The sequence below is a fragment of the Panthera leo genome, chromosome A2, assembly GCF_018350215.1.
Source record: "Panthera leo isolate Ple1 chromosome A2, P.leo_Ple1_pat1.1, whole genome shotgun sequence".
NCBI lineage: Eukaryota > Metazoa > Chordata > Mammalia > Carnivora > Felidae > Panthera > Panthera leo.
In genome coordinates, this window is record NC_056680.1 from 122,899,614 (window position 1) to 122,914,991 (window position 15,378).

The 15,378-nt window shown below is 32.8% G+C and overlaps 1 protein-coding gene across 6 annotated transcripts in view; it reads left to right on the plus strand.

Annotated features, from left to right (window-relative positions):
• Positions 1–15,378, plus strand: part of BBS9 (Bardet-Biedl syndrome 9) — a 434,296-nt gene that overhangs the window by 192,148 nt on the left and 226,770 nt on the right. For 4 of the 6 annotated variants that reach the window (XM_042921827.1, XM_042921788.1, XM_042921820.1 and 1 more), the window contains exons 13-16: positions 808–910; positions 2,416–2,520; positions 4,908–4,922; positions 12,003–12,143. In XM_042921827.1, the coding sequence (XP_042777761.1) occupies positions 808–910; positions 2,416–2,520; positions 4,908–4,922; positions 12,003–12,143 (364 nt within the window). The remainder of the gene's footprint in view (positions 1–807; positions 911–2,415; positions 2,521–4,907; positions 4,923–12,002; positions 12,144–15,378) is intronic. The other 2 variants (XM_042921805.1, XM_042921812.1) reach the window with 1 other exon arrangement.

Genomic DNA, 15,378 nt, shown 5'->3' on the forward strand with positions numbered 1-15,378 from the left:
CTGTCTCTATTGATTTGCCTATCCTGGACATTTCATATAAATGGGATCCTACAATATGTGGTTCTTTGGGACTAGCCTCTACCCCTTAGCATAGCGTTTTAAAGGTATACCCATATTGTAGTATGTGCCAGTACTTCATTTCTTTTGATTACTGAATGCCGTTTCATTGTAAGGTACCATATTTTGTTTATTCATTCATCAGTTGATGGATATTTGGGTTGTTTCTATTTTGGCTGTTGTGAAGAATGCTGCTGTGAAACTTATGTACAAGTTTTTGGGTGGGCATATGTTTTCATTTCTCTTGGCATGGAATTGTGAGGTTGTATGGTAAATTTATGCTTAATTTTTTAAGAAACTGTTGTTAAATTATTTTCTTGTGTGGCTATACCATTTTACATTCCCATCAGCCATATACGAAGCTTCTAGTTTCCTCATATTCTTGCTAACACTTATTTTTGTCTGTTATTTTGATTATAGCATTTTAGTAGATGTGTAGTAGTATCTCATTGTAGATTTAATTTGTATTTCATTGTGATTAACAATATTGAGCAGTTTTTCATGTACTTGTTTGGCTATTTCTATTTCTTTGGAGAAAAGTCTGTTCAACTGCTTTGTCCAGTTTCTAGTGGGTGGAATCCACCACTTCTCTACTTACCAGTAACTACTACTTATGTTGTGTTTTAAAAGACTACTCATTTTTTTCAGATGTTTCCTAATTATTTGCTAGTGATTTTTTACATGTTTGTGCTATCCTATCAATCTGGATAAAATTCAATTTTTTATTAATAACAATTTCTATTTCCTTAGGTCACATTGCAGAATCGACTGGCTTTGCAAAAAGCCAAATTATCAGTTTATGTGCAACCACCTTTAGTATTGACTTGTGATCAGTTCACCTTTGAATTTATGGGTAAGTGTTCTGTTTTGGCTTAAAATATATCGTGGTGTGATGTTTTCTATTAATTAAAATTTTTTTGTTAGTATGTTTATTTGATGGCTATATTTTTTGTCTGAATAGTGAGACTGGTATCTTTCTAAAAAGATTTCAGTGATTGTGTTGTTTTGCTTCTGTTTTCCCTCCAAACATCAAGCATGAATGATACTTTTTAAAAAATAGCAACATTCAATGAATGGTTGTTGAGCTGAAGTAATTACAGATTTTCAAGTGCTTTCCTCAACTAGATGGGCCTGTAATTGTACTTAAATGCTGTAATTTGGAAGGCTTTCTTTATTGGTGTTTGTCTAGTCAGCTGTTTATTGAATCAGTAATGTTTGAAGAAAGGACATTGGCTTCGGAGTCTGGTCTGAATTTGAATCATGGCTCTTACACGTACCTGATGTGTAACCTTTGGCAAACTACTTGAGTAATTACTCCAAGCCTCAGTTTCTTTTAATCTGCAGAAAGGGGATATTGATATCTGTCTTGCAGGGCATTTTTGAGGTTTAGTTAGAAAATGAATCTATGTAAGATATCTGTAATAATGCCTAAAATAGTAGACTGGTCATAAATGTCAACTCTTAGTAAGATTTCTTTGCACAGTATCTCTCAGGCCCTATGATTTATATCCAAGTTGTCATTAGTCCTATTAAAAAGATTTATGATTTATCTTTCTAATCTTTTTCTTTCTTCATTTACTGCTGCTGATCCTATATTGTATTCATGAAATCAAGAACATATTTCTCTCTTTTGCTTTTGTATAACCAACCCTTACTTGAATGCCTGGCATATACGGGGAACTTAATAAATATTAACCAAATCACTGAATGAATGGATGAATGGTTGATATAATCTTATAGGTGATATCCAATCATTGGATTCTAACTTTATTTTCTAATTTTTTTCAGAATACTTCCAATTTGTCTTTCTAAAAAATATTCTGAACAATTTAGTTTTTCAATTAAAAACGTCTTAAGTCTGTCTAACACAGGTTGGAGGTCAAATACATGAATATAGAAGGCTATGCACAATCTGCAAAGTCGCTACAGTTATAGTTACATCCATACGGAGTCCCCCCTTCCATTTCTCCCTGTAGTTTGTATTCTAGCCATGATAAAGTATACTATTCCCCATTCCCAAATTCTCTTACCTTTTTGTATACCTTTTTCTCTGATCATGCTGCCTATTCATCTGAGTAAAGAGAAGCAAAACTTCGTTGTTTTGGACTCAGTTACCAGTATATATTAGCTATATGACCTTGGACAAGGTTTTTAATCTCTCTATAGCCAGGTTCCTCATGCACAAAAGTTGGGGACAATAATAGTACATATTACTGGGTTGTTGTGAGGATTAAATGACTTAATCCATGTGAAGTGCTTAGGAGAATAGCTGGCATGCAATGTAAGCATGATTTTAACTGTTGTTAATAATAATTGTCCAAAATTTTGTAACTTCTATTACTTTTAAATTTCTTATAGCGCCAGAGATGAGCAGAACAGTAGCCTTTTCTGTTTATCTGAAAGGGAGTTATACACCGTCTGAATTGGAAGGAAATGCTGTTGTTTCTTATTCCAGACCATCAGGTAAATACACAGTTGTTTAGATTTTTAAGCCTAATCACTCCTTTTAAATTGGAGTTATGAGTTAAATGTTTAAGTGTTTTTTTTCTTTTAAGTTTATTTATTTATTTTGAGAGAGACAAAGACAGCACAAATGAGGGTGAGGCAGACAGAAGGAGAGAGAGAGAGAGAGAGAGAGAGAGAGAGAATCCCAAGCAGTCTCCACAGTGCCAATGCTGAGCCCGATGTGGACCTCAAACTCAGGAAACCATGAGATCATGACCTAAGCTAAAACTGAGAGCTGGACATTTAACTGACTGAGCCACCTAGGCACCCTTAAATGTTTAAGTGTTTAAGATTAGAAAACACATTGTAGTATATTACTAAATGGAAAAATATTCTTTCCTAGTGTTAAATAAAATTGTCCAGATTACCTCTGTGTCATGAATTATTAGAGAGATGTCTGTTTATCTGATTTACACATATAGTGTTTGATGCTGTCTTCTGAATTAATAGCAAATATGATATATTTTTATTCACACTAAAAGAATGATATTAGACCTCACTTATTAAACTAAGGAGAAAAGCCTAGTCTGAATTGGTGAAAAAGACTATTATGGATTGATAAATCAGTATTCATAGACTGACACTGTTTTAATGACTAAATAAAACTCTTTAGTATCTTACATATTAATATATTTAAGAACAGATTAACTAAAATTTGATCTGCATATTTTCAAGGAATTCTTTTTAAATTAAAAAAAGTTACCTTTAGTCCAGTTGAGATTCAGTTATTGTAAATTTTAACTTCATTGGGTCAAATTTTATAGTTTGTATTTTTCCCTGTATAGTGAAACATTTTGACAATACGTTTATTGGTAGAATACAAATAATTAGTCATTGCTTTTTTTTTTGTCATCGCTTTTTAAACAATGTTTTAATATAGAATAACTGGTAATACGGTACTTTAGAAATGTTGCATGTTTTTTTTTTTAAACAATTGGAACTGATAATAGGGTACTTAAGAAATGTTGCATTTTTTTAAACAATTTCTATACAGTTTTTTAGTTCTGAAGTTTTAGAGATGACTTAATTATCTTTTTCTCCTCTATTGATGTCCACTTTGCTTCTTTAGCAATACTTTTTAATAATTGTAGTTTTAATTTTGTCTAAGTAAATTTTCTGGCCTATGCCTTGACAACTCTATACTCTGAGATGATTTTATAACTTTAATACATGTTTTCAAAGTCTTTCTTCTGTTTTGTCAGTTATTTTGCTTTAAGCTAAAAAAGTTCATTTTAAGGCAGAATTGTCCTCCTTCTTTTTTAGCTATATTTTCAAAATTTGGGGTTATGTAAATATTTTATGTTTAAATGGCTTTGAGAAAGCTGACTTCAGAAAGAAATGCAAAACTTCCGTAAAGGATCAAAGAGTGATAGACTTTTTAGTTGGATATTTCTGAAAAGAACACTGAAAATTTTAATTATCTTATCTTTTTATCTTAATTTTGATTTATGAAATAAAAATAAATATTTGGCTAAAATCTCTAGATCATTTATCATTAATTGAGTGTGTCAATGGTGATAGGCATTTGTATATATTTTTATCCCTGTTACACTTGAAATACGCAGTTGTAGAGACCGTCGGTAGCTTAATTAAACTAAGTATTTCATTTCCAAGGAAAATTAGTGACACTGGTTGAAAATAAATTTAAAATAGAGAAATGGGTTACATAGCAAGTTTTCAAAATTCTTTAAAAATACATGATAAAGTTGTAAAATTAGCCTATGAACTTATGGTTGCACATGCTATTTTTAACTATTATGCTTTTCTATAGACGGAATGTAAGAGATTATAAATTATTGCTAAACCGAAAAGCATAGCATTAATTAGTTGAAAGTTAATTAGAAATTAAAATTTTAAAAAAGTCTATAAAAGTGAGAGAATACCAAGATAAGCCTAAAACAAAAAGACATTAGTCCATAGTAGTGTCTACTGACTGAAATAATATAAGCAAGAGTAACTGGAAATATTACGTATTTGACCTTGTACTCAAAAATTTTCCCAATTCATTTAATCCTCTTGATGTCATTTACAAAGCAATCTGGTTTTCTCTTGGTCTATATCATATAACTTACCTCCTTTTTTTTGGGTGGGGGGCATATTTACACTGGAGTGATACACTCTTGTGGACTCCTGAAACTGGATGTATAAATATATGTTAGATTTCACTTATTCATGTTGTACTCTTCAGTTGTGAATTGACTGACTTTTATTGGGGGGCCATTAAATCATCTGAGAGAATCTTCAACATTTTAATTCATATTTTTAAGCAGATGTTTATTAAATACACAAATAATTTGTTGCATTCTTTCTTCCTTACATCTTTTTGCATTGCCTCTGATGGATAGATATAAATCCTGATGGTAAGTGAAAAGATAATTTAGAACAAAATGAATTTCAGAATTGAAGTTTGGTTGGTGAATTGAATTGGTATTGTACCATGAATGAACTCTTTTTATAGACTCTTATTCTGACAATAGAATACTCTTTAGGATGATTCAGTGCCGTCATCTGGCTATGGAGAGGATCATAAATGTTTCCTCTCATAGAGATTTGTCATTCATTACTAGTTGTTTCCGAGTCATGAGAAAGAATGAAGCTCTGTGACTTTTTTGGGAAAAAAAATCTGACGTGTCATTGACCACTTATTTCTGTAAGTTATTGGTGATTTACTTATATGCTCTGTTATCTTATTTTACTTGAAATAAAATAAAGAATAAGGAAAAAAGGTGTTCATCACTGAATTCTAATTGTTTTCATTTTCTTTCTATCTTTTTTTTTTATTGATTGAGAGCTGGGGTAAAGTGGTCAAAATTAACTAGGGCATAGGGAAAGGGTAGGCCATGTGTGCTTCTTGATCATACTAGTGACTTTGGTGTTTATTCTGTGACTAAAGGTCAGCCACTCAATGGTTTTAAGTATGTCATGAAGCGCATGGATGTGAATACGCATACACATGCTTTTGGTCTGGGTATGACAGGAACAGATTTGTATGCTGGAAAGACCACTATGACTACAGTGTGTGAAGCGCTGGTTGAAGGAAAGCCAAATAGCCTGTCAGAAGATCAGCTGGAGGTTATTGCAGTGGAGTTAAGTAGAGGCAACGGAGATGGATCAGAGACCTAGTTAGGTTTCAGCTCATTAACAATGAGCATATCTATTACACAGGTCTTAAGATCTGAGTACCAACTCTAGTAAAAGGGATCAAGGTTCTTAGGAAAAGGCTGTTTCTAGGTCTGGAGAAGGGAAAATCAGAGAGCCTGTCCTATATTGTTGGGTCAGAAAGTAAAGACATGGTCAAGAAATGATAATATTACATTAAAATGATTCAGGGGTACCTGGGTGGCTCAGTGCGTTAAGAGTCTGACTCTTGGTTTCAGCTCAGGTCATGATGTCACAGTTAGTGAGTTTGAGCCCCACATCAGGCTCCGTGCTGACAGTGTAGAGTCTGCTTGGGATTCTTTGTCTCCTCTCTCTGACCCTCCCTTGCTTGCTCTGTTTCTCTCAAAAAAATAAATAAGTAAATAAAATAAATTACGAGAAAATGATTCAGAAGCCAGTGAAGGAATTCCCACTGGGTAGATATAGGACACTTTGAACATCAAAACCATAATAATGGTAATGTATTATAATATATTGAAGGTAGAAATAGAATCTGTGAGTACAGTGGTATAATAAAGGCATATGTAGAGTGAAAACTCTTCTTTAGCAAAGAGTGTCAGCTAATTAACATAGAATGAGTGATAGAATTAGAGAATCATTATTTTGCAAAATCTTTGTAATGATTAGTTCAAGCAAGCTTCGTCCATGGACACTAAATTCATTGCAATAATAGAATATTGTGTCTCAAAACATCACCCCATAGATTACTTTTTAATTACAAAGAGAAAAAAGTATCTTTACAGTAGTGATTTGGTAACACTACCATAACCAAGTGATCAGTGTTAACATCATTAATACCGGAACAAACTGACATTAATATACTTCCTGTACTGATGCACACATCTTTTGAGACACACAAATTGTTTTCTCTATGTCTATTGTTTGTTTTCTAAATTGTCAGTTTTCTCTATGCCCAAATAGATCCACTGGTCTTTCTGATCAGAACATCATGAATACTTATTCTGTGGGCCCCTTCCTTCCTTCCTCTTCTTTTCTTTTCTCTTCTTTTCTTTTCGTTTCTCTTTTCTTTTCTCTTCTTTTCTTTGCTTTGCTTTGCTTTTTTCTTCTCTTCTCTTCTCTTCTCTTCTCTTCTCTTCTCTTCTCTTCTCTTCTTTTTTCTTTTCTTTCAGAGAGAGTATGTGAACGAGGGTAGGGATAGAGGGAGAGAGAAAATCTTAAGCAGACTCCATGCTCAGTGCAGAGCCTGACACGGGGCTCAGTCTCAGAATCCTGACATCATGACTTGAGGCAAAATCAAGAGTGGGACACTTAACTGACTGAGCCACCAAGTACCTCTGTGGGCCCTTTCCTTCCTTCCTTCCTTCCTTCCTTCCTTCCTTCCTTCCTTCCTTCTTTCCTTCTTTCCTTCATTAAAAATTTCTTTAATGTTTATTCTTGAGAGAGAGAGAGAGAGACAAAACATGAGTGGGTGGAGGGCAGAGAGAGAGGGAGACACATAATCTGAAGCAGGCTCCAGGCTCTAAGCTGTTAATACAGAGCTGGATGCCATGCTTGAACTCACGAACCGCGAGATCTTGACCTGAGCTGAAGTCAGATGCTTAACCAACTGAGCCACCCAGGCACCCCACCATGGGCCTATTTCTTACCTTGTTTAGAATTTGTGGGGCAATGTCATCAAGGTTATGACCCTTAAACTTGCCTGGGTCAGTGTTGATTGTTACCTATTTTGTTTTCCCCAAATCCTTAATTTATGAGTCTGCTGTAATACCTATCATAATATGAATTTCATTAAGTTTGTTCCTTGGGTTTGCCTAAGATTTTGGGTTCTTTGAGAGCAGAGTTCAAGTACTCATCTTTGAATTGTGCAATATCACGGTAGATGACAGGTACTCTCAAAGTATATTCTACTTTGATTATCTTAGTGGTTTATCTCAGTTTATTAGATATTTTAAGATAAATATTAGATAACATTAATTAGTAATAATTAAATAAATAAAATACTTAAAATATAATGGCAGTTATTTACTCATACAGTTTTGGGGATGCCAACAACCTGAGTTGCATTGTATCTGGGAGGTGAAAATATATTTATATGAGAAATATTTTACTAGAAATAAATATTTAGCTTAATAACATGAAATATGCTTGTTAAATTAGAATTTGGGTTATTAAAAATAACTCATCATTCATAATGAATATTTACATTTTACTTGGCAAGATTGTATCTAGCTGGTGAGATTTTATACTAACTTTTGTAAAATACCATATTATGATTTAAATGATTTATTTTAAATTTAAAAAATATTAGTAACGGTTATTTTTGAAAGGAATTTACTCCCTCTTACTGTAAATTCAGCCCAAAATATGAGAAAAAAATTATAATACATGGAAATTTTAGTATTTCAATACAAAGCTAATAATTTCTTATGAAGTATTTGTAAATTGTAATGAAGCTTTAGGAGATTGAAATATCCAGCTTCACCTGGTTGGTAAGATTGAATAATATGTTGCCACTTAGATCTTAACTTACACACAAGGCTTCAAATTTCAAAGACTGGTCCATTTTATTGGCCTGATCTGTTCAGGCTCTTTGCAGATAAGCAGTCCTGCCTTTACATGTGGAAAAAGAGAAGCAAACGAGGTTTTATGTTGTCCCATAAGAGTTAGTCTCCATTATGTCTGCATTAAAGTTACATGACATGGGCAGTGTAAAACATGACTGCAGATGGGGCACAGTACGTAGCCAGACATAACAGGAAGGGATCAAGGAAGTTCTGGCTTCCAGACATTGCTACTGCTTTGGAGTTCGTTGTTTTCAATATGAAATGACTCTAGCAGGCCCTGGAAAGAGTTCTGAAGGCATTATATAGATGTGTGATATATATAGTTATTCTACTCTGATATATATGCTGTTTTTCCTTTTTTTTTTTTTCCAAAGCACATTTTGGCTTCCCTCTTGACAGTGATACCGGGCTTCTGGTGTGCCAGGTGTAATTAGAATTCTCTTCTGGAGAAATTGTTCTGTCAAGAGTGGTTTTGATGTGAATTTTCTCTCCAAGTGTTAAATAATTTTGTGATTAATTGCACCAGAGTAGTTGCAACTATCCATTTCCTCTCTTAGGCTAGAAAGGGAAGTGTCTGAAGGAGAGGTGATTATATTTGGTAAAAAACTGCAGAACAAAGTCAGTCTGATGAAAGAGTAGGCCAATATTTGAGTATTATAAATGACCAAATTTTTCTTTTCTCTCAGCATAACACTCAGAGAGTTGAATAAGCCCAATTCAGAGACTGTTTTTTGCCAATTACATAGAGAAAGTATCAGTGATGGTAGGCAAATTTAGGACCAGTTAGACTCTTTCAACTAAGCTGAAAGCCATTCTACTAGCAAAATTGAAAAGTCTTTAAATACATGTAATTCTTTCCTTCCTTATTATAGGTACATACATGCATGCATTCACACATACCTCTATGTGTTTCTGGCTTCAGGTTCTTAGGTGCACTCACAGCCTGAAGAGTAAATTGGTATCCAAATTTACATTTCAGGTTTCTCAAGAAAATGTAAATCTCAGTTGAAATGTGCCTCTTATAAACCCCGTGTCTAAATACTGGAGGTTCTATTTTAAAAGACTAGGGTTTTAATTTGATGGGAAGTAATGTAAAATACTGGCATTGTAATTTTTCTCTTGAAAGATGTGGTTTCTTTAAATTGGTTTCTAAAGGATTTCATACTCTTTTTTCTCCCCAGTGGTAAAACTTTTCAGGCTGCCAGCATTTAAAAAATAGCCATAATCATTTTATTAAGTATGAGTGTCATCATTTTTCAAAATAATGTTTTCCAAATGTCCTATGAAACAGGTTTACAATTCCTGGAGAGAAAAGAAATTCTGGAGGGTTTCTACAAATCTTAGCAACTGCAGACCATTGCCCTAGTGTGTGATGTTGTCATTAACTGACCTAACAGAACTGTGAATTGAGTTATAATGTATTTCCCTTCTTGGGTTCATTAGTGCTTGCAATCCATTTGTTTCAATTTCTGAAAACATATATATACCCCCGGTTTCTTTAGCTCTGGGTTTTTGGAGATTTAGGGTAATAATCTTTAAATATATAGACTCAGTAGCATAAGGCCAGTGATATTGATCGTGATTTATTTTATTTTATTTTATTTTTTGCTACAAATTCAAGCAAATTCAAGTACGTATCTGATCCAAGTCAAGGAGAGCCACAGTTTTAGCAGGATAGTTTTGGAAGAACATTTACAGCCAAATTTTGTTTGAACAGTGAACTCAGACTTTGGTTGAAAGTATATAGAAAGTAGCTTCTCTTCATGCATGTGCAGAATTATCAAAAGAGGAAGGACTTTTTTCCATTACTGTATTCATTAAAAATGAAGGAAATGGAAACAAGTTTTTGTTTCCTTGTTCTTTCCAGGCTGTATCTATTAATTGAGGCTGTAAATTATATATTGTAGAGGAAACATTAGTAGGTATATTTCCATAACTTGGGGATATATGGAATATATGAAGTTGGAAAAAAATAATGCTTTGCAATATTTTTTATGGTGATATTGATAGTTGTGGTTTGAGCAGTAGCTTAGATCATGTTACCATAATATTTTGAGTGAAAACATTTCATCGTTGTAAAGTACAAATACACATGCCTCTAAAACCTCACAGAATGTCAGGAAATAATGCCTTGGGACTTTTCTGAAGTGACACTAGTTATAATTTGCATCTAGGACCAGGAGAAGTGAATTTAACATTTGTTGGTTATGAGCAAAAAATGAGCTATGTAAAATTTAATGGATAATTGCTTATGTTGAAGAGAATCACAAATATGCTTTATATGCTCTGAAAAAGTATTTAATTGACCTCATATATCAATATGCCTGCCATTGTTGATGATCTGTTACTATTGTATTAAATAAGTAGTGCTGGAAAGTGTGTCCCAGCTTGGTTGTTGGGTAAGCCCCACAGCTCCAATTGGCATTAACAGAATATATTGCTAATTCTAGGATTCCTGCTTTGGGATCATGTCCCCAAACTTTATCTCCTTCTGCTTTTTGTACTTTTAAGCTGCTCACTGACACCACAATGAAGAAATAAAGGAATAAGTGTGTTGATACATCAAGTAGAGTAGAACATTTTAAGTTTTTCACTTCTTTACAGCAATATCTAAGATAGAGGTTTCTGTATATTCCATTCCCTTTTATCTTATCCAATCAAAGGTAGAATCCTAGAATACAAGGAGAAAAAATTAAAGTTGTTGAATTGCTTTTCTAGATTTATAAGTAGATAGCCTAACTTGCTTTGTTTTCAGTTTTATTCTCTGTAAAAATATTGAATGATCTTAAAAACTTTTAATTCTGATATAAACATCTTCATTCTTATTTATTCAGTTAGCTATTTCATTATGCCTGTAAATGTACTGAAAAAATTCAGTTGATTCAGTTGATTGTAATACTTTAAAAATGGGGGCGTCTGAGTGGCTCAGTCAGTTAAGCATCCAACTCTTGATCTATGCTCAGGTCATGATCTCACAGTTTGTGGGATCGAGCCCTTTGTTGGACTTTGTGATGGCAGTGTGGAGCCTGCTTGGGATTCTCTCTCTCCTTCCCTCCCTCCCTCCCTCTCTCTTTCTTAAAATAAGTAAATAAACTTTTAAAATGTTACTTAACAGCGATATGTGAAGTTAAATGGATTGAGAAAAATTTAATTCATATGAAAGTAATATTCTTAATATTAATGTATGAAATGACATGAACTTCAGTAGAACTTCAGTAGAGCAAATTCTACTTTCATACTTATAATTTATTGTAGATTTTAATTTGAATGTTCAATAAGTTAAAAAAGCTAAAGATTAAAAAGTTTTGGTGGTAGAGAAAGTATTAGATAAGGTCGTATAACTCTTCCTGATACAAATTTCACATACATATTTGCTCACTTCAGCTGATAGTCTTGGATTGAGGCTAGAGCTTTGATGTTCTTAGTTTAAAAACAGTTAAGTAATTGAATATAAAGCTATACATACCATTTTGTATGGTGTTCAACTGTGATGATTTTTAAAATATGTTATTAAAAACAGACTTCATGCCTATGCTCTTTTTTAGGATTTTATTTTTCCTGACTTCTTGACAATAATATGAAAATATGTATTATGATAAAACTTTGCAGTTTTTTCAGTTATGCTAAACAAAGTGGACAGGCAACAAAATTTTAAACTAAGATACATATTTCTACTCAAACTCGTAGTAATACAAATTTTTTTGGTCAAATTATCTGTCAAATGTATGAATCTACATTTCTCTGTTTTTATTTCAGGCATTCCTCGGGTTATCCAATGTAAATTTAGACTTCCCCTGAAACTAATCTGTCTCCCAGGTCAGCCTTCAAAAACTGCAAGCCACAAACTAACTATTGATACCAACAAATCTCCAGTCAGTCTTCTCAGTCTCTTTCCAGGTAGGACTTTTGAAGTAACATGCCTGTACCACCAGAAATGTTAAGAATTCAGAATGGAATCCTTCATGAACAGGTAATGATGGGGTAATTATCAGATAATTGTTAAGTCAGAATATAAAAATGCCTCAAGGCTTTTTCTCTCGTTTGCCTGTTCAAAGGCAAATAGCTTATATCAACAAGGTAATAAGGTATACCTTTTAAGTTTGATTAAAATTATTATAATCATTATTTTGCTTTCAGTATTCAGAAATGAAAACATCAAATATTTCTTTTTAGACTGTGGAATTTTTTGGCTTGGAATGTAAATATTTATTATTCATCTTTATTGTAGGTTTTTGGCTATGTACGTTTTAAAACTATATTCTTATGCCCCAAAAGTAATCCCATAAGTAGAGGCTCTTTGTGGTTTTGGTTTCTCTAGCAGCTGGAGGGGACAATTGTTCATTCTCTGGCTCTGATCCTTTAGAAAGGGCTTCATATATAAAGCTTGAATATCACAGTGAATTTGGGGTAATTTGTGAAGGTGTGACTTTCTCCAGGTGTCAATATTTCTTTCTGAATAGCTTAGAAAAGAGAGAGGTGTTGATTGGGTAAAATATCTTTAGTAACCAGATTTTCTAAGATGTAGCATCTATTAGCTTTCCTGGTAATGGGGTGGAATTAAAAAAAAAAAAATTCTGGGAATTAAATCAACGTTTTAAAATCCCTCATTAAAGATTGGCACTGTTGACTACAATATGCATCCTCACCTTTGCATTAGTGGATAGGATTTAGAATACAAAGAGTATTTTCCACAAGGTTTAGAAATTTATGGTAAGTCAACTTTTGCGTTATTAACTACTTAAAGCGCTTAAAATTTATTTTTCATTAATGTGAAGTGTTTAAAAAGCTTTATTTATATTTAATCAGTGAAAAATCTCCAAAATTAAATACTTTTTATTAAAATTAATCTGTTCTTCAGTTTGAATTGAGTTTGGGTGTGTGTATACATATATATATTTATATACATATTTGTGTGTATATATATATATATATATTTTTTTTTTTTTTTTAATTTTTTTTTTCAACGTTTTTTATTTATTTTTGGGACAGAGAGAGACAGACCATGAACGGGGGAGGGGCAGAGAGAGAGGGAGACACAGAATCGGAAACAGGCTCCAGGCTCCGAGCCATCAGCCCAGAGCCTGACGCGGGGCTCGAACTCACGGACCGCGAGATCGTGACCTGGCTGAAGTCGGACGCTTAACCGACTGCGCCATCCAGGCGCCTATATATATATATATATATATATATATATATATATATATATATATATATATATATATATATATGACACCATGTTAGCAAATAGTTGTGAACTATTCGGTTTCTTTCTCCTTTCCCTTCATTTCTCTTTCTTTAGTCAATTTTCCTATAATATATTTGGGTTATAGAAAAAGGCAGAAAGAGTCACTATGCTTACAACACCTAATACGAATGTATTAGTTCCTTGAGTCTCCTATACTGCCCTGGGAATATAGTTGGAAATTACGTGTTGCATACTCAATTTGAAAAATGTTTAAGACCCTGGCTTCTGAGTAAGTGATATTTTCTCTAGATGGGTAAAAACTCACAGAGATTAAATAAAAGTAGATGCTTTTAACCAGAGAGGCAATCTCTGTAAGATATGAATTAGACAAGAAGAACTAAGGAAAGCTTAGATAAGCTCATCCATTTTCCTTCTGATTTGGGGCTCAATTGTTTTTGTGTCACAGGTTATCTTAGGCTTATCAGCATATACTTGCTTCTTAGTCACTTTAGAAATGGGATTCAATGGCAAACTTAAAAATTTCGCCCAAGATCCAATGTATTTGATGTAGCATGTTCTGTTTTGGAGTTCTTGGATATGTGTTCATATTGGACATGATGAAATCCTGTAATTATTTAAAATAAGTACTCTTGGTACTTTTTCACTTTTTACTTCTTGAGAGTGCTTTTCACCCTTGGTATATAAGACTTTTATATGTTGATGTCAGATAAAGTTATAATTGCGAATTTGTTTTTTAACTGAAGTAAACAAAATTAATGAGCTTCAGAGAAGAAATAAAACTAGCTTTAGTCTACATGTCTTCCTATTTGTTTATTTCACTTCTTTGTTTTGAACAAATATAGGTATATTTAAAATAACTTTAATTTTTCTGATTACAAAAAAATGAGAAATTTAGAAATGGACAACTAAAAAGAAGAAAACAAAAGTTATTGGTAATTCTGTTATCCATCATTGTCTACTTATTTTTAATTATATTTCCCTAATCTTTATAAAAATATCTTTCCTAAGTATTTAATTACCCTCAAAGGATTTCACTTTGCATACTGCTGTGAAGTATTTTTCTACAAAATTACATATTTTTATTACATGATTATAAGGATGACATAGTATTCTATCATAAATTCATACTATAAAATCATTTGGCCAGCATTATATTTTTGATATGTATGTTGTTTTCAGTTTATTAATATTATAAATATATTGTAGCAGTACTTCTCCAAATTTATTATTATTTCTTTGGCGAATACCTAAATGTGGAATTATAGAATCAAAGGATAAGAATATTTTTAAAACTTTTGAAATATAATGTCAAACTGACTAACTAAAGGGCCCTATCAGTTAACCCTATCAACAGTACTTGAATGGAGGTATCTAGTAGTACCCCAAATCCATACCTTTAGAGAATATTATAATTATAAAAAGCTTTAATATACTTAATGGCTGTGTATTTATATGTGTATATATAAATAACTATCTGGGTGCTTTTGGCTAAATGTTATTTAAGCACTAAAGATACACATACATACACATATACATATATTTTCTCATATAAAAATTGAGGTCCAGAAATGGGCAGTGGAAGCTGGTGTAGTGGTTTTATGAATGTTATCAGAGACCCAGCTTTTTTCTTTCTTTGCATTGTACCGTTTCTAGTGTGTTGGCTTGTTCCAGGGCAATAAGCTACTTCAGATTCAGTCATCATAACTGACTACAAGGCAGGAGATAGGGGAAAAGAGATAGCTATAGCAACAACTGTAACTTTTATTAGAAAGGTGTGTTTCTGTAATGTTCTTAGGAAATTTCTATTTAAGTTTCAATAGCCATAATAGCATCACATAGCCTCTTCTAGCTGTAAAGGAGACTGAAAACTAATATAGATGGATGGAGGGAAGGGAGGAAATAGATGTTAAATTAGGTGACATTCAG